The sequence below is a fragment of the Anguilla anguilla genome, chromosome 11, assembly GCF_013347855.1.
Source record: "Anguilla anguilla isolate fAngAng1 chromosome 11, fAngAng1.pri, whole genome shotgun sequence".
Lineage (NCBI taxonomy): Eukaryota > Metazoa > Chordata > Actinopteri > Anguilliformes > Anguillidae > Anguilla > Anguilla anguilla.
In genome coordinates this window covers 27675152-27695204 of record NC_049211.1, presented here as the reverse complement: position 1 = coordinate 27695204, position 20053 = coordinate 27675152, and the positions used below count along the sequence as shown (strand labels likewise).

The window sequence follows — 20053 nt, the reverse complement described above, 5'->3', positions numbered from 1 at the left end:
GCCGGGATGCCTGTCAGGGGCGGAGTCAGACTGGGGTTAGTGGGCGGGGTGTGAATAGGCAGGGCTTCCATCTGTCCGCCTTTTTATTTGGCTCAGAAGGAAGAAGTCATCATTTTCACGTCACTATATCTCAGATCAACCCATACTTTCCCAACCCCCCCCCCTCCCCACACGCACACAGACGCACACACGTACACGTGCACATATACACATGTACACACACGTGCTCAGTGCACACATACACACATACAGCACTCTTGGGTTTTAGTGCATTTCTTTAATATGCTTGACTTCGGCAGTTTGCTCAAGGCTCAAACTTGGAGTGAAAATAAATAATCAAAAATTTTTATTTTTTTTTTGCTTTTGTGTCTTGCCACAAAAATATGGAATCACTCACTAAGTAAACACCTCAGATCTTGGAGCAGGACCAGTCATTATTGGGATTAGATGGAGTAAAAGCGTGTGTTTGTGTGGGTATGCATGAGTGTGTGTCTGTGTGAGAGAAATTTCATGTGTGTGTGTGTGTGTGTGAGAGAGAGAGTATGTCTGGCAAGGGGGATGTGCAAAATGGTTTCCTGAATAAACACACACTCCTATCCTGAAAAGGCTACCTCCTGGCAGGGCTTGTGTGTGTGTGAGAGCGTGCATGTGAACGTGGGTGTGGGTGTGTGTGTTCCTGTGTGTGTGTTTGCACTGGCCCTCTAAATTCGAGTCTGGGTCTGAACTGAAGCCAGGGAAAGGGGAGGGGCCTGCTTCAGCCGACAAAAACAGCTCCCTGCCTGTAAACGGGAGACCAGCCTGAGAGAGAGGGAGGGAGAGAGGGACGGAGGAGAGGGAGAGAGGGACGGAACGGGGAAAGAGAGCGACACAGCCCGGGTCCACATGGGTTGCGCCCTGAGCGCGGACTGCTGCGCAGAGGAACCGGATCCCGAGCCCGTCCGAGGGTCGCCGAAAAGAGGGGGTCCCGAAAGGTTTGACGACACAATGAGGCTGACCAAGGTAAGTCCTGCCGAGGGGGTGGGGTGGAGGAAAGGGAAGGGGGGGGGGGGGGTGGGGGAAGGGGGGGGGGGGGGGGCTGTGCTCGGGTGTTCCTCATTTGTCACATTCCGTCAGATTTAGCGTGTTCCGTCTCCTGTTCCAGATGTTGTGGTAGCACGTTCGGGACATTCCGTATCTTCAGCCTGTTGTTGTGGAGATGCGTTTGGGATGTTCCCTCTCCTGCTGTTGGTGTTGGGGGGGACTTGCTTAATATGTCCTGTCTCCTGGTTCTGGTATTGCGGGGACTTGTTTGGGACCTTCCGTCTCCTGGTTCTGGCATTGTGGGGATGTGTTTGGGACGTCCCGTCTCCTGGATCTGGTCCTGGTGCTGGGGATGGGGGGGGGGGGGGTTTGCCCTCACGTGGGTCGCTGTGTGGGAATGTTGTGTTGTTTTCCCCTCTGGGATGGCGTCACCCCGCAGCCTGGGAAACGCTGTTAGGTTTGACTCCGCCCACAAGGGGCCCACACGATGAGATATGCATTATCAGCGCACATGAAAACAATGCATGACTAAGTTAATTAGATAATGTCCTGTAGCCGCAGTCCCTCTGTTTCTCAAATGTCTTTATTTACTTATCTGCTGTAATGAGATTCGTCTGTGATTTTTCTGGACCTGTGGGTGGAGGCTGCTGGTAGGGCCAGTCAGCTGCTGTGTAGGAACTGGAGCTTGCATGAACCTGATATCTGATCACCGAACAATAAGAAGGGTAAAGCCCAGTTAGTGAGCGTTGATTATATGAAGACGCGGTCAATTCCCTTGAGTTCCCAGACACGGCCCGAGGCACAGTTCTAAGAGTGCATCAGTCGGATAGAACAGGAGCGTAAATTTCATTCTGTGTCTGCAGGCGTGCGGTACGCTGTTGATTTTGAGTCATATCGGAGTCCTGTTAGCTCGCGACAACACGTGGGGCTCGAACTTTAACCGGATGCTTCTCCGCTACGATTGATGGCCATTCCTGGACGCTCTCCGCTTCGCGAGAGGATGGGTACATGGACCTGGGCAAATGGGGTGTGAATCACCCAGGCGGATTTGTGGCGGGATTTCAATAGCCGTTTCAGTTTGGAGCCACAGTCCCTCGTTCCTCTGTCTGCTGAAGTACCTGCTGAAGTCTCCTGGCAGTGTATGGCCAGCTCAGGAGACAGACAGAGGAGTAAAGGGTCTGGTGGTACTGGCACCCTATCGGACTCCATCTGTTCTGTCTGAAACGCACAACTTCGGTGTGGAAGGGACACCGCCCCGTCTTCCCCCAAACATGCCTGTGGCCAAGAGCCTTTCTTGTTTTTCTGTTTTTTGGGGCTTTTTGTTGCTGCAGTGTTGCACCATCCCCACCTCAACCATCCCCACGTTCACCCACTCATGTGCTTCCCAGAAGCATTCCGCAGATTTCCCAGGAATGACCCACAAGAAGCTTTCCTGCAGCCCAATCCCGCAGGCACTGTTCCCAATTAAGCAGGGAGAAGAGGGGCAGAAACACACACACAACAAGAGGAATATGAACCATAAGGGCACTTGTTACCGCATCCAGCTCTAAGTTGTCTGGTCTGTCACTGTGCTTTACCACAATGTGTGTGTGTGTGTATGAGGTGCACACTTTGTAAGCCTGCTTAAGGTTTGCACATCTAGCATTGTCAAGTATAAAAAAATGCACAATTCTTACATTTATATTTCACACTTACATTTGTTACATTTAGCATTTACATTTATATTTAACATGTACATTTACAATAAAAATTTATATTTACACACAATATGCAATGTTTCAATCTTGCTTTAATGCACAATATTATCCTTGGAAAATCGATGATAATGTTTTAGGCAAATCTCTCTCCAAATTTTTTTTAAATAGTGACATTTGAAAATTGTAGTGCATTTATTTTATTTTTTTTGACCAGGGTTACAGAATGTGCAACATTTTAGGAATGGCACCCCACGTGTGTGTGTGTGCATTTGTGTACATATGTGTACCAGAGCATATCTACGCTTCAGACCCACACACTCTAATTACTAGTTTTTCTCTGCTCTCCTGGCAGCGCACTCTAAGCACTGCAGTAGTTAGGGCTATTTGTAAGGGTATTTACGAAGTTCAGGACATGTTTTTGGAATTAGCTGTAACTTGGCAATGGGGCATAAGGAAAGGAGCCTGAGTATGATTCAGCATTTTATTAAACGCACAAGTAAAAAACTTTTTTTTTTTTTAATCAAGTAATTTCGAGAGAAAATTTGTGCCCAAGCATTTTTCTCTTTCACTGTCTACAGCTGTGCCTTATCAAACCTCAGCTCCATTATTCCTCGAGCAGTGTCACTCCTCCTCGTTCCTCTTCCACCTTTTATTTCCTCTTCGCAATTTATTTCCAAAACTTTATTTCTCTTATTTTCTATAAGCCCTCTCGTCCATCATGTAACAGTCACCTTTTCGGTGAGCGACCAGACTCTCTCTCCATCACCTCAACCGACTTAGATGGCTGCCATCACCTTAGAGAACAATAAATGACGTCGTGTAAAGTGGGACACAAACTCAAACTAACAGTGACTGTTCAGCTATCGTTACTGCTGCACAGCTTGCGAGTCCATTATCCTTCCTCGCGCTTTTCTGTCACAGGATGTATCCCTCTACAGGTTAAATATGTTTTTCCATCCTGCTGAGCTTCGCACAATTGCATATCCTTCCTTCACAGGTCGACAAACTGCTTCGATCGTTTTTTTTTCTCTTGTGCTTTATTATTGGATGATATTGTAAATAAATGTATGCCTTCTGCGTCACTGACAACAAATTATTTCGCCCAACAGTCCAATAACTCGACTGAGCTCCGCCTCCCGCATACCCTTCATCTTTCTAGCTGTTCTGCTCTGTTCCTAGTATTTTCTTAACCTCTCCTCTGCACCCCCTCCCCCTTCTCCGTGATCCAACTAAAAACCCACAGACAAATAAACCTCCCAGCTCCCTCAGTTTTAATATGAGCCGGAAATTCCAGTGCGTTCGGTATTTTTTTTTACGGCTGGACTAAATTATGCGTTGTCTTAAAAATAATAGACTACAGTCATCCGGGAAGGCAGACTTGACGGTGACAGTTCTCTCTCTATACCTGCCCGTGGTTTAGGTGACTATGTGTAGTCATTAATCAGGAAGATCACGCCGTATGATTTGCATTTATATTTCTTGTGTGCGGCATTTTCGTGTCTAAAGCTGTGCTGGACACGCGCATAGCTGAACCACAGTCGCCACTTTTTAAAAACCGTACCCTTGGCATTTATAGTTAAAGGCATTAAACTTTTGAGATTTTGTAAATATTGCCCGCTTCCTCGGGTGTGTTGATGTCAGTTAAGCCTCAATGCTGCCTGTAAATATAGCTCAAATTATCCAGTGTTACTTATTAACTCTGGACGTGTTGTCATTACAGAGCAGTTACAGGACTTAACATTCCAAACGTCAGCAGTTAGTTCGTGTCTATACCTTTTTAAACGATGGTAGCATGTGTATTTTCCTTGAATGATATTAGGATGTATATTTAGTCTTTATGTTAGTATGCTTTGCGATTTTATAATCAATGACCTGGTGCTAAGATTTCATATTATAAACCTTTAAATAAGGTAAGTATATGGATGTATCTTAGCTCTATTTCAGTCACACAGGACATCTTCCTTGCAGGTACTGATCACCTGAGCCTGATAACATTTACGTGGGACAAGATGCGACTGGGTTGAAGACAATGGAAGCCAAATGGCTCCAGAAATTGCCAGTTGGTATCCATCAGGACCAAAATTTAATTTGACTGATCATAATCATATTTGCAGCCTGCATTTGTAGTCCTCGATGCGGACATTCTGAACTGTAGACAGTGACAAAAAATGATTCGATGTGCAGTATGTTTCTTCCCTCTCATACAGGGAATAAGTGACCGCACTTAGCAAGAGGGATTCTTTTAAGAGATCTTTTAGAATATTTTGTTTTTTCAGATCATATGGTGGGCCACTGAATCCCATGTAGACCTTGGGGGAAGTTAAAACAATAATAACGGGACAGATTGAATTACAAAATGATTTCTGGTACAAAACGTCAAAATATATAAACTTAATTACAAGCTCCACTGCACTGTTCTGTTGCTATGTCTGGGTAGCATTAGTTTTGTGCTTTCAGTTTTTTATATAGATAACTTTAATAATTCACTGTTCGCCAGGATGATGTTGACTTGGATGAGAAAAAAAAAATTAGTTTGCATAAACCCTTTTGCAGTTTTGTGGTTCCTTTGAGCTATGATATTAGGCTCTAGATTGAGTCTACTGAATCCGCATGTTTTTGTACAGTATATGAGCTTTCAGAAACAAATGCATTTTTTTCCCCCAGACTTTTATGAATTTTTCTAAATCACTTTGTGAGATGGTAACATATTAAGTAGGACCTAGATGAGCTCTTGAATCAATGCATCGCTGAGATTCAGAGATAAATTACACTTAAGTAGAGCAGAATCTGGACCAATGAGGCTAAACACTTAAGGCTAAGTAAAGGCACCATCGCATAGGACCCAAAAATTTGGAGTTACTTCATAATAATACAGACATAACAGTCTTGCAATAGGTTTCACATAATTTGTTGTGAATTCTATCAGTCATTATATCAGTCTTACATGTGACAAATATTATATGCAGAACAAATCCCAATTTGTGATTCAGATTACAGATAAATTCAAATTAATTAACTGTGGTTAAAATGTATATTCTCACCTTAAATTTCTATACACTTTGGTTTCACCATGTGGAAATTACAGTGCAAATATACGTAGTTCCCCCATTTTGGAGCTCCATAATGTTTGGGCATATTAATGTTATGTTATTAAAAATAGTCATCAATGACTGTTTGAAGTGAATGTATGGAACCTCTGTAGTTGTCCAATGACCATGATATGTACTTTTGTATGTTGCTTTGGATAGAAGTGTCTGCTAAATAAAAGTAATGCAATGTAATGTGACAAGTAGATATCACCAGGTGCTAAGTATCTTCTCTGGTGATGCTCTGCTAGGCCTGTTCTACAGCCATCTTCAACTCCTGCTTGTTTTTCTTGCTAGATGCCTTAAGTTGTCTCTTCAGCATTACGAGATGCATGTTCATTTGGATTCAGATCGGGTGAATGACTCGGCCAGTTAAGAATTGTTTCATTTTTGGCTTTGAAAAACTCCATGGTTGCGTAAGCGGAATGTTCAGGATCATTGTCTTGATGCAGGAGGAAGCACCATTCAATGAGTTCAGAGGTATTTGCTATTTGCTTGAACTTGAGCAGATAATTTGTTTCTGTACACATCAGAATGCATTCTGCTGCTGCTGTCAGTGGATTGGTGATTGGTTGGGCAGTTCTGTTTGGCCTCCGCACTTTGCTCTTGCAATCACTCTGATACAAGTGAATCTTGGTCTTATCTGTCCACAAGACAGAACTCTGCAGGCTCTTTTAGATACCTCTTTGCAAACTGTAACTTGGATGTCCATTAAACGAGCCTGACTAATCAAAAACACCTGTGAAGCCATTTGTCCCAAACACTATGGTTCCCTGAAATGGGCGTTGGGGGCTATGTGTTAAAAAGTGCCGTAATTTCTACACAGTGAAACCAACATGTATAAAAATACTGTTTCATAAAAGCTGAGAATCTGAACTTTAATTAAAGGTGAATTGTTTGATTATATACCTAAAATTGTGGAGTACAGAGCCAAAGCCGGAGAAAAATATGCTTGTCCCAAACATTATGGAGCTCACTGGATATATACAGAGCCTGTTAAGTAATAAATAAATATTACCATAACGCAGTTACAATCCTATGAGTTTCACTAAAATTTAATGTATGAGTTCTGAATTGTATTGAAATTATGATGGAAATGGCAGGCTGTGATGCTGGGTGAGACCATTTCCGGCATCAATGAATTTCTCTTCGTTCTTCGTTACATGCGGTATACAATTACTGGTAGTCTATGCACCGACTTGTCTCTTTTCTCATTTACTATCAGTAGATGTCGCTATTGCACTGCATCCCCATGCTGCGTTGCATTCTGTATGAGTAATATTCGTAGATCGGTGAGAAAAGAGACATTTGTGTCGAATGCCAAGACGAAGACGTCGATTAGGGATAGCCTCGTGATCTTAGAAACTCGAAATGCATTTGTTATAAATTCCGAGAGCGTTTTGAGTGCAAACTCGCAGAATTATCCATCTGGCTACATAATTTTCTAGAACACACAATGTCTTATAATGCTTTTTTGAGTAGGCTATCATTGCTGGTATACAGCAACAATAAATGAGACTATACAACCAAACAATATTTATTTCTGAAATATGAAACAAATTAAACAATGCATACACTGACTATTGTGATATTTCTGGTACAGTTTTGTCTATGTATGAAGTGCATATGTAATTGTAAATAATGGTTCCAGATTTCAAGCTGAACTGAACCTGTCGGCAGAGGCTTTCAGTAATTATGATGAATTTGGGAATAGAACAATAGTTCATTTACATACGGAATTACTGTCCTGTTAGTGAGTGTCAGAATTGCTCCCATCCCTCTGACGAGAGAGCTGATGTAAGTGTACAGGCTGTTTAGATCCTGGAACAAAGATTATTAAATATTGTTTATTATTGTTTCTATTGAATAAGCAGAAATGTAATAGTTGCCACATCCATCATTTTATTATTTCTTTAAAAGAGATAAATACAAAAAATAAATTGTTTACTACCACTACTCCCAAAAATATGATATATATCTGATATATATCTATATGTTTTGCCCCAGAGACAGTCCTTTAATCTATTTTACTCCAAAGCCGTACTTAACAAGCAGACAGACCAAAATAACGGCTGTCATGCCACAGAACCTCTGCTCTACAAGCAAGGAGGAAGTCACAGTAAGACTGTGCATGCTTCAGGGGCTGTGGTTAATTTGTGCATCCACATATTCACAGCGGTTTTCCCACTGATTTGGAAACGGTCCCAGCTTCAGATTAGTACAGCAGTGTTGTCTTCAGATTAGTACAGCAGTGTTGGGCTTCCGAGCAGTACAGCAGTGTTGGCTTCAGGGCAGTACAGCAGTATTGGGCTCAGAGCAGTGCATTTTCTGGCTTCAGCTAGACACAGGAAATATGATGTCATAAGGAAACCCCTCACAGAGTAGATCTTTTGAAAAACATTTACATCAAAATGGTTCCATTCTTACAGAGTCATTCTGGTGATAATATGTTGAACCAGTCCTGAGATAGCATATGTCAGGTCTGCATTGTCCTGGCATGGCATCTTTAGTCTTGAAATCACAGCCTCTCGATACCTGTGCTATAATGGCATATTCTTGTGGTGGAAACACTGCTGGAAGTGTCCAGGATTCTGCTCTTACCAACAGTGTAGTATAATGGCTAGGGAATGGAGAGGTTGTGAGTTTGATTCCCGGTTGATATACACTTTAATTCAATTTTATTTGTATGGCGCTTTTCACAAAGAACTGTCACAAAGACGCTTTACAGAGTTAGACGCTTTACAGAGTAACTTTACTTTAGCAGTGGACATAACCTGATGCACTTCTGTAAAAATGCATAGCTGTATACTGTAAAGTAATTGTACGTAAAAATGCAATGTGTATAAGTTACTCTGAAAACAGCATCTGCTTAATGCCAGCATATACTAAAATGTACTATATCCTTTTTGCCACCTACTGGTAAAAAAGGTACTGTCCCTGCTTCCAAGGGAGCCTTCTGATTCGATGAATGAGCCAGTGAGAAGGTGAGTCAGGGACACTTATTTCAAGTGCTGCCTGGCATGGCTAATTGATTTCATACTTGATCCCACTCTTCCCAGCTTCAGAAATGTACACCAGCAACGGAAAACCCTGGAGGTTCTGTCCAAAGTTGTCAAATATTGCACAGCTTTGAAGATGCCCTCTGGTGTTACACATTTGGTCTCAAATATTCACATGGTAGGTTATCGTAACATTTAAGTAATTGTACACCTTTTATGAATACAATGTAGACTGTCTGTCAACTGGACTTTAAAGACAGTAGTATCAGAGAGAGGGATTACTAAAATATGTTCTCTTTGGTAATAATGGGTCGTTGATCCACCACAACCATCTAGTTTACGGAAACTAATTGGATATATTTGCCTCAAACTATAAGATAATTTGACAATAAGGTGTCACCTCTACTGACTGTCGTCAAGGTTGGACAACTCCAACTGGCTGAAACTGGGGTTTGGTCAATGCTAGACGCGCCTTTCGCCCTGCTTTTTAGCACTTACTGATCTCTACTTCTGTCAGGGGGAAAACATGCCCCCTACCCTGCGCTGGAGCGTACCCGTCTTAAAATGAAAATGACCCATCCCATTTTCGCTTTACCCAATTATAAGTGAATGTCGTTTCGACGACCGCGCCCACCCTTGGAATTCTGGGCTTTACCTCACTCTCTTATTCTAGATTCGACCAATCAGTGTGTCGAGTTCCAGTGAAACACCCCCCCTGTCGCCTTCCCTGGATAGAGTCCTCCCACAGATCTTAGAGACGCTAATCAAAACAAGTAACTCGGTCTAGTACATGGTCGCGACTGGCTTTTCGGGGAAACTTTGGGAATGTAAGCGAAAATAAAGCATTCAACGAAGCGGTGGAATAACGGGGCAAATATACATAGAAGATGAGTAAGGTACGTATGAAAGGAAACTAATTCCGTATCACTAGAAACTTTTAATTGGCTAATATCTTCAAAATCATCCCCCAGCAGGTTTTTGTAATTTGCTCATTAAATGAACGAATTCAACGGAAGTGTTTTACGCATCGATATTAATACATGCTATATTGTGTAATTCACGGGTCTTTTCTATTATGAAGAATATGTGTAATTTGGTTTTAGGGACGACCATGCATCCTGGAGCAGTGGTCTATATTGCGTACTGCGCCACGCCGCCTTTAACATTGTCCCGCTAAACTGCAACTAATAGATGTAATCTACAGCTAACATTCGTTTGTTATTATAGCACCGTCCACAGTGTTTCCCGTTCTATATGAATGTAGATCACTGCCCGAGCATGCTATTTTATTAAAAATGTGGTTTTATAAAGCCGTGGTAGGTTTTGTGGCTGCCTTTTGTAATATAATCGTGTAGTATAGGCTACTAAATTACTGAAGTATTAGCTGAATCGTTTTTAATAGTCAGTCCTGATGAGATTCATCCGGATAATATTACATTATTACTGTTGCAAACCGTTGTGAAGTATCCGTGCTTCTCTTGTTCTGTGGAATTTGAGCGTATTTATCGTCGGATATGGCGCAACGTGTTCTCATAAAGTCTTATTTAAGATACGACTTATGATTGTAGATTGAATTAACTGATTGTTAAGTGGCTGAAACATGCCCTAAAGCGGGGGTAAAAACATTCACGTTGCATGATGATGTACGTTTGAATGGTGAATACAAGTATAAAGTTTCTCCTAAAAGCGTTTCTGCAGCAGCGACAGCACTTATACGAGCTGGCAACAGATGACACTCGATAGCTACAGTGGGATCTTTAAGCAAACAACATTTACTGCACCGTGCATTTTTGAACTTATGTCGCCCAGTGACATTAATCATACGACCCTGTGAGGACCCCATCCCCCACCCCTAATTTTGGACGTGTGCTCTTGACTTTATTCTGCGTCACCATTTACTTTATCGCATGTTTCATAAGGTCATTATTTCACGAACTTTAATAAGTTAGTTTTTTACCTTCCTTAGTACACATTTAACCACATTTCCCCCGTTCACGTGTTGTACAATTACGCAATATTTCACCGCTATCACACTTACTGATGGTGTTACGATTCGGGCACATTTTAAAACAAGTACACGTGTCAACTGTGTGGCATGGACAAGTTCACCTGCAGTCTGACCACAGAGCCGCCTATTTACTGCTGGCTTAATCGGTGGAAATATAAAAGTCCCCAAATGTTACAACTTGGAACAAGTTAATGTCCCCATTAGTCCCCCCTTTGTCGGGCCGAGCGATTTTAACAGAGTTGGAGAATCAAGGGCATCACATGGAAACCGGTGCAAGACCCGTCATATGACTTGTGCTGGTTACATAATTGATTATCGATCTGAGTAAAGCTGTTTGTCCGAGGCTTTCCTTTGCTGCTGTCAGCTGAGCTTGGGTTCTAAGGTAAAATTCAGTTGCAGGAGTCAGAGTTTTTAATAAGCAGCTATGCAATGGTGCTTTTCATTATTTGTTTATAAGAGCTTAATTGTACATGAGGGACTGTACCAGTAAACCTGGACATACTATTGACTATCCTTTCATATTTGTCAGTAGTGTATTCCTCAGAGAACCAAGTGTTTCAGCAGTTGAGCAGGCATGACTCATTAGTTATTTTGACTGCATCTCTGTTACTATCTTGCCCCTTGTACCCTACTCTTACTAGCTCCAAGAACAACATTTCTTAAATAAGTGGATTTCTTTTTTTTTTAGCTGAAGAATCAGTGAATAACCTGAATTTTAAACTATGAGAATGATTTGAAACAAATAACTAAAGCAGTACTACTTGTGCTTCTCCACACCTGTGCGCATACTGCACCCGCCCATTTAAGCTTGACCAATCAGAGCTTGACCTCTGTTGCACAGCACTGGTATTGCTACCGTCGGAAAAGAATATTCCAGAGGAAGAGACACCGTGTGGTGGGCTGTGAGGGAGCAGACCAGAAGGAACAAGACGTAAGGCAAAACGGAAAAGAGAGAGCGTGAGGGAGAGCGAGGGAAGGGAGAGGCAGGAGATTCTGTCATTTTCTCTGGGGTGGAGTGAGGGAAGTTGCATGGGGTGAGAGTTTTGTGGGAAGGGGGTGGGGGGGTTTGGGGGGTGTGTCAGGGGAAACTGCTGGCCGGGGGTTATTGTCCTCGGCCAGAGATAAGCACGTCAGAGGGTCTTGTTAAAGGCAAGGAGTTTTCCCAGGGTCGGTCTTCGAAAGCACAGCAGCCATTTTGTGGTTGTGTGGATGGTGAAGTGGTGGTGAAGTAGAACTTAGGTCCTAACGAGCAAGGCACACCTGGCAACCTGTCTGCACTTCTCCTAAACTGGAGAGTATAGGCTTGCTTGACTGACTGACTGACTGACTGAGTGAGCATGCAAGTGAGTGAGTGATCACGTCTGAGAGACAAACAGTGTTGGTTCCTCCTGTCCGCTCCTCTCGTTCCTGAGGCCGCAGCCCACAGGCAGTGGAATGAGCGCTGGGCTCTCTTCGGCGCGTGCGTGCGGCGCTGGGACAGGCAGTCCTGCCCGCTCACATGCCCCCCGTCAGACCGCTGGCTCTGTCTGGCTGGCGTTTCGCTGACGGGGCAGAACGCCCATCCTCACCCAGCTGGAACAACGGCGGGTCTGTCCCGGGCGCGGCTGCCCGGGGGCGCCCGCTGGAGGGGGTCACGATAGGCCGAATCGCTGAGAGCCCTCGGGAATAGGCGCCAAATGTCAGCATCGCGGTCGCGCAGAATCGCTTCTAAAATGGAAGCCCTTGCTGTCCTGCTTTTGGCTTGCGGAGGGTTGAATGTGCATTTCTTATGCGGGATGACAGTTCAATGGCTCCCAGATTAGGAGATAAAAGTAAGGCTTTGCTCTTAAGTCAGTCAAAATGGGTTTAAAGTCATTGTATGCTGTGAACACCCCACAGATTCAGAGATACTGTAGGAGTGCATGCGTGTGTGTGCGCATGAGGTGTGTGTGAATTTAGATGACAAAGCCATTTGTGTCCAGGTAGTGACAGTCACCCTGTGGCATGGCTGTTCTGGCAGTTCCAGAATAGTGACAGGATACCAAGATGAATAGCCTGGCAATGGTGTGTGTGTTTGTGTGTGTGTGTCTGAGCGTGCATATTTGTGTGGAAGCTCTCTTGTCGTAGGGTGTGTATGTGTATTACAGGGTATTTGCGTGTGTGGTGGTCTGTGTGCGTGCTGTAGGGAGTATGCCAGTGTTGTAGGAGTCATTACAGGAGCTAATTTTGTAGAGTTTCCCACTGTCACATCCAAGGACGTTTCAACAATACAGCTGTCTTCCATGTCGGAGGTGAGGTAGGAAACCGTGTTTTATTGGTCGGGCGATAATGCTGCTCGTTTCCTTCCTATTTTAATGCGATAGCGACGGCCTCTATTGTGCGGCCCATCATGAGTCTTCATCTTCTGCGACTTTGACATCATCTTTGGGAAGTTTTAAAACAACAGAAGAAGAGAACAGAGTTGTTTGCTGGGCCAGGGGGCGGAGCTTAACTCAAAATGGAGGTGTGTAGGGATAATTCGGGGGTGTGTCCAGTGCAGCTGGGTGGGGGGGTAATGGGGGGTGTGTCCAGTGTAGCTGGGTGGGGGGGGGGGATAAATGGGGAGGCAGGCTGGCAGGAAATGTGTAATAGCTCCACGCTCCAGTCCTGAGATCACTGCTGGAACAGGGAGTCTCTGTTCTCTTCTCGTGTCCCACCCCAGTGGAGGGAGGAAGCGCACACACACACACACAGATATGCTTGTTCTCTCTCATAAATAAATACACACACACACACACACGCTTGTTCTCTCTCTACTAAATAAACACACACACACACACACACACACATGCTTGTTCTCTCTCTAATAAATAAATACACACACACACACCCATGCTTGTTCTCTATATATACACACACATGCACACCCACACACTTGTTGTCTCTCAACCACACACACAAACTCTTTTTCGCACATGCGCACTCGCACACATTCACTCTCTCATATAGACACACACATAGGAGTTTATTCTGTCACTTTCCATCACACCCCTTTTATATAATTGGGCAAACAGGAGAAGCATGCAATTATATAGTTTGTCAGATGCCCACATCGCCTTCAATAGTAATTATATTTGTGTTCTCAGTCACTTTTCCTTACCCAAGAAGCATAGGATAAAGTTCTGTCAACTCCATAATGTAGGCCTACTCCAGCATCCTAAACAGACAGCACACGTGTGTCGGAGAGGGAAAGACGTCCCACAATCAAATCATCGCTCCCCACTACAGAATCACCCCTCCCCTCTATCATATCCTCCTATCGAATGACTTCATTCCACTATTGAATCATCCCTGCCTACTATCAAATCACCCTTCTCCTCTATCAAAACCCCCCTTTCCACTATCAAATCACCCCTCCCCATTGTCAAAATCACACCGCTCCTCTATCAAATCACCCCACCCCTTTGTTGAATCACCCCTCTCCGCTATCAAATCACCCCTCTCTATCGAATCGGCCAACTATTGAACCATCCCTCGCCAATGCGCTAATGTGTAGCTGTGTAGCAGCATGTGCTCAAGCAACCGGGATGGTTATTTCCAGCCTAGCGAAGCATATTGTACTCAGTCTTTCTGATAGAGTATTTTTGGGAGTTGGAAAAAGGAGGGAGAGGGAGGGAGGGAGGGGTGGCTGGATGAATTTTGACTGGCTCCTCCCTCCTTCAATATCGCCTCTGTTCTTTGCTTCGGGGATGGGAACGAAAGGGGGGAGGGAGACTTTTAAAGGTCCTTTGAGTCCCAGAAGTGCGTCAGGCAGCTAAAAATATGAGAACAGGGCTCACAGTGTGCGTCCTGTTCCCCGCCGCTTAAGTCAATAACGGCTCGTGGCCAGGGGGCGGGGCCAGGGGGCGGGGCCTGCGCCGAGGGTCCGCAGGTTTCGCCCAGGGAGGTGGGGGGGTTGGGGTGGGGGGGGCAGGTTGTGTGGCACCGTAGCCACCCGTAGGAGGGTCGTGAAGGTTTTGTGTTGAGATCCGGGGTATCAAAGGTGTTGCATGCGCTGTGGTGATGTCCGGCAAATTTGGATTCTGGTCCTGGCTTCAGCAGTACATGCCTAGCTGAAGACTCGGTAAGCTGTCTGATACTTTTCATTTGGACGCATTTGGAGTCAGTCTTTTGAAGGAGTTTGATAGTTTTTGATTATATTTTACATGATATATATATATATATATATATATATATATATATATATACACATATTGGAATTGTGACCTGGATTGGTGGTGTTGATGGTGGACTTGGAGATGTCTGCAGATTCACTGCAGAATGCACAGACAGGAGGCCTTGAGCTAGTCTGCCGTAGCGTGAGCAGGTTCGTTTTTCAGAGCGACCGGCCCAAGCGCTGTGGGTCAGCCCCAGCATCCGCCTTGTGCAAAAGCTTATGAACTAATGGGAGCTAATCAGGCCTCATTAACTCAAAATGGATCCTTTCACAGCGGAACCCCGAGAGCCAGAGGGACACTTTTATCCGGCGCGCGTAACTTTTGTCACAGGGTCCTTTGGAACGTGGTGCCTACACTGAATGTTTATCTGCCTTTTTGTTTCAAATGCCCCTCCCCCACCCGACACCAGATGCTACTTTTCATACAGCTCGCATGTAGACAGAGTGTACCTCACTGAGAAACGACTCTGTTTTTCTCAAATCTCATCCCGAGGACCTGAATAAAAATCATCTGTCTGTGCGAGAGCGCGCGGACATGTGGCAGTTGTCTCAGCGCCCGTCAGCAGAGCCGCTTCCAGAAGCCGTTTTTTCTCGCGCCGACGGTCCTGACTCGCGGGCCCCGCTCCAGGAGCGGCCCGTCGGTGCTTAGCGAGCGCGTTGGGCGCGGAGCCGCCCCCGCCGGGCGGGGTGTTTATCTGCGCTCCCACTTCTGTGGGACGCTCTTGTGATATAGCCGCGCAGCTATGTGCGCGTTAGTGGAGCTCTGTGTGCGCGTTAGTGGAGCTCTGTGTTGCTGATTTACAGCCTGGCCTTAAGGTGCAGCACCGTGCCCTTTCCCATTTTAGGCCGCTGTGCTTTTTCCCACTGAAGTCATTGTACGCTGGAAAAATATGAGAGAAGTCGGCATTTACAGTGTAGTTCTTTGATACCCAGTTGTTAATATCGCGGGTTAATGGGTCCCCAGTGATAGTATTGAAGGTAAATAATATGTCCTCTGTGTCAGTGTTGCGGTTAAATGTGTCCCCAGAGTTAGGGTTGTGGGTAAATGTATCACCAGTGTTGCTGTTGTGGGTGAATGCGTCCCCAGTGTTGGTGTTACATGTAAATATGTCCCTTAGTGCTGTCTTGCTCCGGTTGTAGTGCCAGCTGTACAAACATTTTCCCTGTACTGGAAAGAGCATAATGTAAACCTGCGAGGGACCCGGTTTCTGTGTCTCTGTTTTCCGTGGTTTATAAAAGCTGGTACAATCTCTACCATCCACCTGGTTTTCAGTGTTCCACTGACATTTTCATGAGAGCATTAGGGAAAAAAAAAAAAAAAACAAATTGCTCATTTTGTTTTGGCTAATCCTGTTGCAGTTTGTATAGAGATCTTCATGGCTGAGTCATGATGTAAGAAGGGCTTAGAGGCAATCTCTGCCTTCTGTGTGTCTGGAGTGTGTAACTGTCTGTGTTCGTGTGTTTCTGAGTGCGCTGTTGTCCGTGACTCACCCGAGAGGTATGGGGCTCGAGTCGGGCTGATGAGTTTGTGTGGTGCAGGCGCTGGAGGTTCTCTCGATCGTCTCTCAGATCTGTGTGTGTGCGCGAGCGTTCCTCGTGTGTGTGCATGGCCGTGCCTGTGTGCACGTGAGTGAGCGTGTGCACGTGTGTGAGCGTGTGTGCACGTGTGTGAGCGTGTGTGCACGTGTGTGAGCGTGTACGCACGTGAGTGAGCATGTGCTTGCAGGTGTGTGAGCGTGTACGCACGCGAGTGAGCGTGTACGCACGTGAGTGAGCGTGTGTGCACGTGTGTGAGCATGTGTGCACGTGAGTGAGCGTGTGTGCACGTGAGTGAGCGTGTGTGCACGTGAGTGAGCGTGTGTGCACGTGTGTGAGCGTGTGTGCACGTGTGTGAGCGTGTACGCACGCGAGTGAGCGTGTGTGTACGTGAGTGAGCGTGTACGCACGCGAGTGAGCGTGTGTGCACGTGAGTGAGCGTGTGTGCACGTGAGTGAGCGTGTGTGCACGTGTGTGAGCGTGTACGCACGCGAGTGAGCACGTGCTTGCAGGTGTGTATGTGCATGTACACGCGTGTTCAGCGGGTCGTGCATTCTCATGCGTGTGGGAGAGTGCGTGTGCCCTGCTGATTTGGGATAATGGCACACCACTGCCGGTATGTCATTAGGCAGGTGTAGGCTACACCGGGATTAGCTCTGAGTGGAGTTACATAATCAGAGCCTGCAGCTGCCCGGTCTGATAATGCTGATAATCTGTGTCCTCCTCTTCCTGGATGTCTGAATCCAGAGAACGAGAGAGAGTGAGCGAGCGAGACCGAGGGACTTTTGACTTTCCTTTATTGAAACACAAAAACTTTCCACAGTTGCCTTAAAACCTACCCCAACGTCATATTTACAAACCCAGATCTCCCTTGCCTACCCTGCCAGAAACAACGAAAAGAGAAAAAACAATAATGCCCAACCATCACACTCATCCTAAACATGTCTCCGTCTGCATTTACCACACAAATAGCCCACCCGGTACACCACATTCTTTTATATGTTGCCCTGTCATGCATCATTTTAAAATGCTCAAATTCTACCTTAAAGGGGCACAGATACATGCGTCCTAACCTCTTACAGTGTCTCTGTGGCCTCACCAACCCGCACCGTGTTCCTGCGTGTGCCCCCTGGTCCACAGACATACTCCCCCACAGAGAAGATCACCCCCAGCCACAAACACGCTGTTCTCAATAATGGTTACAGTCTTGACCTCTCACGAGCTGTAAAAAGGTGCGACACCATTTCCTGTCATGCACAAATGCATTAGCGCCCACAGCTACATGCAGTATCTTGGGGATGAGGGGCCTTGTATAAAACCCTCTACCTCTACCCTGCCATTGTGTGGCCAGCCAGCTCATCCTGCCACTGGTGCTCCTTTTATCCTGCAAAGCTGTCCTTAATGCACACTGCCTGACGTTAAGGCACACTGCATACAAGTCCTTCCCTTTCACTTCCTGAAATCTCCCTAAACCGGAGGAGAAGTGAAGGATAAATGGAGAGACAAAGACAGAAATAGACAGAGGCAGAGGGGGAGAGAAAGGGAAGCGAAGAGGGAAAGGGAAAAAGTAAAAGCTCACCTTTGTTTCTGTGTTTGTTTTCCAGCCTGGGAAGGGTGAGCCGCACTCCTTCAAAGAGAAGTCCTTTAAGAAGAAGCGCCAGTGTGGAGTTTGCAGACAGAGCATCGAGAACCTGGGCTCTTTCTGCCGAGGTGAGCCCTTCCACTACCTGAACAAACACTCAACACTCTGTCCTCCACCCACCCCGACACCCAATGCTTGACCCATCGGCCCGAATACCCAACACCCGACCCACGGCCCGACACCCAACAGTGTCCCCCTATTCAGCACCTAACACCCAACCCAACTCAACCCCTAGTAGTCAACCCAAGATCCCCAAGATGACCCAGCACCCAAACCAACATCAACCCAGCCCTTTAATTATTGGCCCAACGCCTAACACCTGACCCAATATTTAACCCAGCACCTAGTACGTGACACCTAATACTAGACCCAACACCATCTGAGCCTAAAAACCTGGCTAAACACCAGACTCAACTTCGAACTCAACACCGAACTCCACATGTCTGTCAACACTCAGGACTGAAAGAATGATTCAGCACATGGGATACAGTGCCTACTTTGTAATATAACACCTGCATGTTGTAAATCTTGTGCCATCAGACAATGGATTTTTAAAGGAAATTAAACTGAATTTGATTACATTGAATTTATATTTCATAATTTGAATTTGTATGCATGGTTTTAAAATGCTGTGATTTGAATCCAAATTTCAAAAACTTGAACTTGTATGGATCCCCTTGAAATTAAAATTTTCAGTATTCAGTTTCTGTTCAGGTCAATTCTGAATTCTGCATTTAACTGAACTGAAACTGAATACTGAAAAAAACTGAATTTCAAGGGGATCCAAACAGGCTGAAGTTTTTGCAATTTGGATTCAAATCACAGCATTCACTTTCGAACCTTTACATACAAATTCAAATTATGAAATACACATTTGAACACACAATTGTGTCACACAATTTACACCATACACGTGGGACTGCGCTAGTCTTCATGTAACCTGTCAATTCAGCTCGCAGACACTTTTGTTCACTTAGGAGGTAGTTCACTGTCTTATGTCTGGTGGGCGTATGCAATGTCAAACATTTAAAAAACATTTCTCTGCATTATGTACTCTGCATATTACCAAATAGCAGCTTAGTCTACAAAAGTAAGGTAAGATTGCCTCCATCATGTTTAATTCCCTTTTATCTCCCTCTCCACCCTCTTCACCTCTTTCTGTCTCTCTCTTTCTCTTTCTCTCTGCAGTGTGTAAAACGGCAACCCACAAGAAATGTGAAATAAAGGTAAGGATCAGTTGTAGTTATGCTCTACCTGTGGGATTTATGCATACCTGCTTTTTCCAGGCCCTCTGTGTTTTAGGCTGTGTCAGATTCTCTCTGGCTGATTCAGGCCCTTTCTGAAAGATCCAGGCTCTCTCCTGCTGATTCTGGCTCTTTCTGATTAATTCAGGCTCTTTTTGACAGATTCAGCCTTTTCAGGCTGATTCAGGCTCTTTCCTGCTGATTCAGGCTCTCTCCTGCTGATTCAGGCTCTCTCTGGCTGATTCAGGCTCTCTCCTGCTGATTCAGGCTCTCTCCTGCTGATTCAGGCTCTCTCCTGCTGATTCAGGCTCTCTCTGGCTGATTCAGGCTCTCTCCTGCTGATTCAGGCTCTCTCCTGCTGATTCAGGCTCTCTCTGGCTGATTCAGGCTGCTTTCAGGCTGCTGCCAGGGCTGCCATCACTGTGTTCCATTCATGCAGTCGGGCCACGCCCATCAGTGCGCTCAGGGCTCCTGAAGGCTCTATTGAAGCAGCAGTGGCTGCCATGTCTGGCACGGAGGGGCTTGGCAAGGGGGCGTCGGCACTGTGACACGCCAAGCCGCATTTACATAAGACGGAAGGGGAGGGGGGAGGGGGGGTGTGCGGGTTATTGATACTGCCTGGAAGGAGGCCAGGGTTCCATGCAGCC

General features: G+C 45.4%; 1 protein-coding gene across 4 annotated transcripts in view; it reads left to right on the top strand.

Annotated features, from left to right (window-relative positions):
• The first annotated feature begins 780 nt into the window (after positions 1-780).
• tns2a (tensin 2a) overlaps positions 781-20053 on the top strand; it is a 49963-nt gene continuing 30690 nt past the window's right edge. For 2 of the 4 annotated variants that reach the window (XM_035383267.1, XM_035383265.1), the window contains exons 1-3: positions 781-999; positions 18125-18230; positions 19351-19388. In XM_035383267.1, the coding sequence (XP_035239158.1) occupies positions 883-999; positions 18125-18230; positions 19351-19388 (261 nt within the window). In that variant the 5' untranslated portion in view covers positions 781-882. Of the gene's footprint in view, positions 1000-9532; positions 9699-18124; positions 18231-19350; positions 19389-20053 lie in introns of those variants that run through there. The other 2 variants (XM_035383266.1, XM_035383268.1) reach the window with 2 other exon arrangements.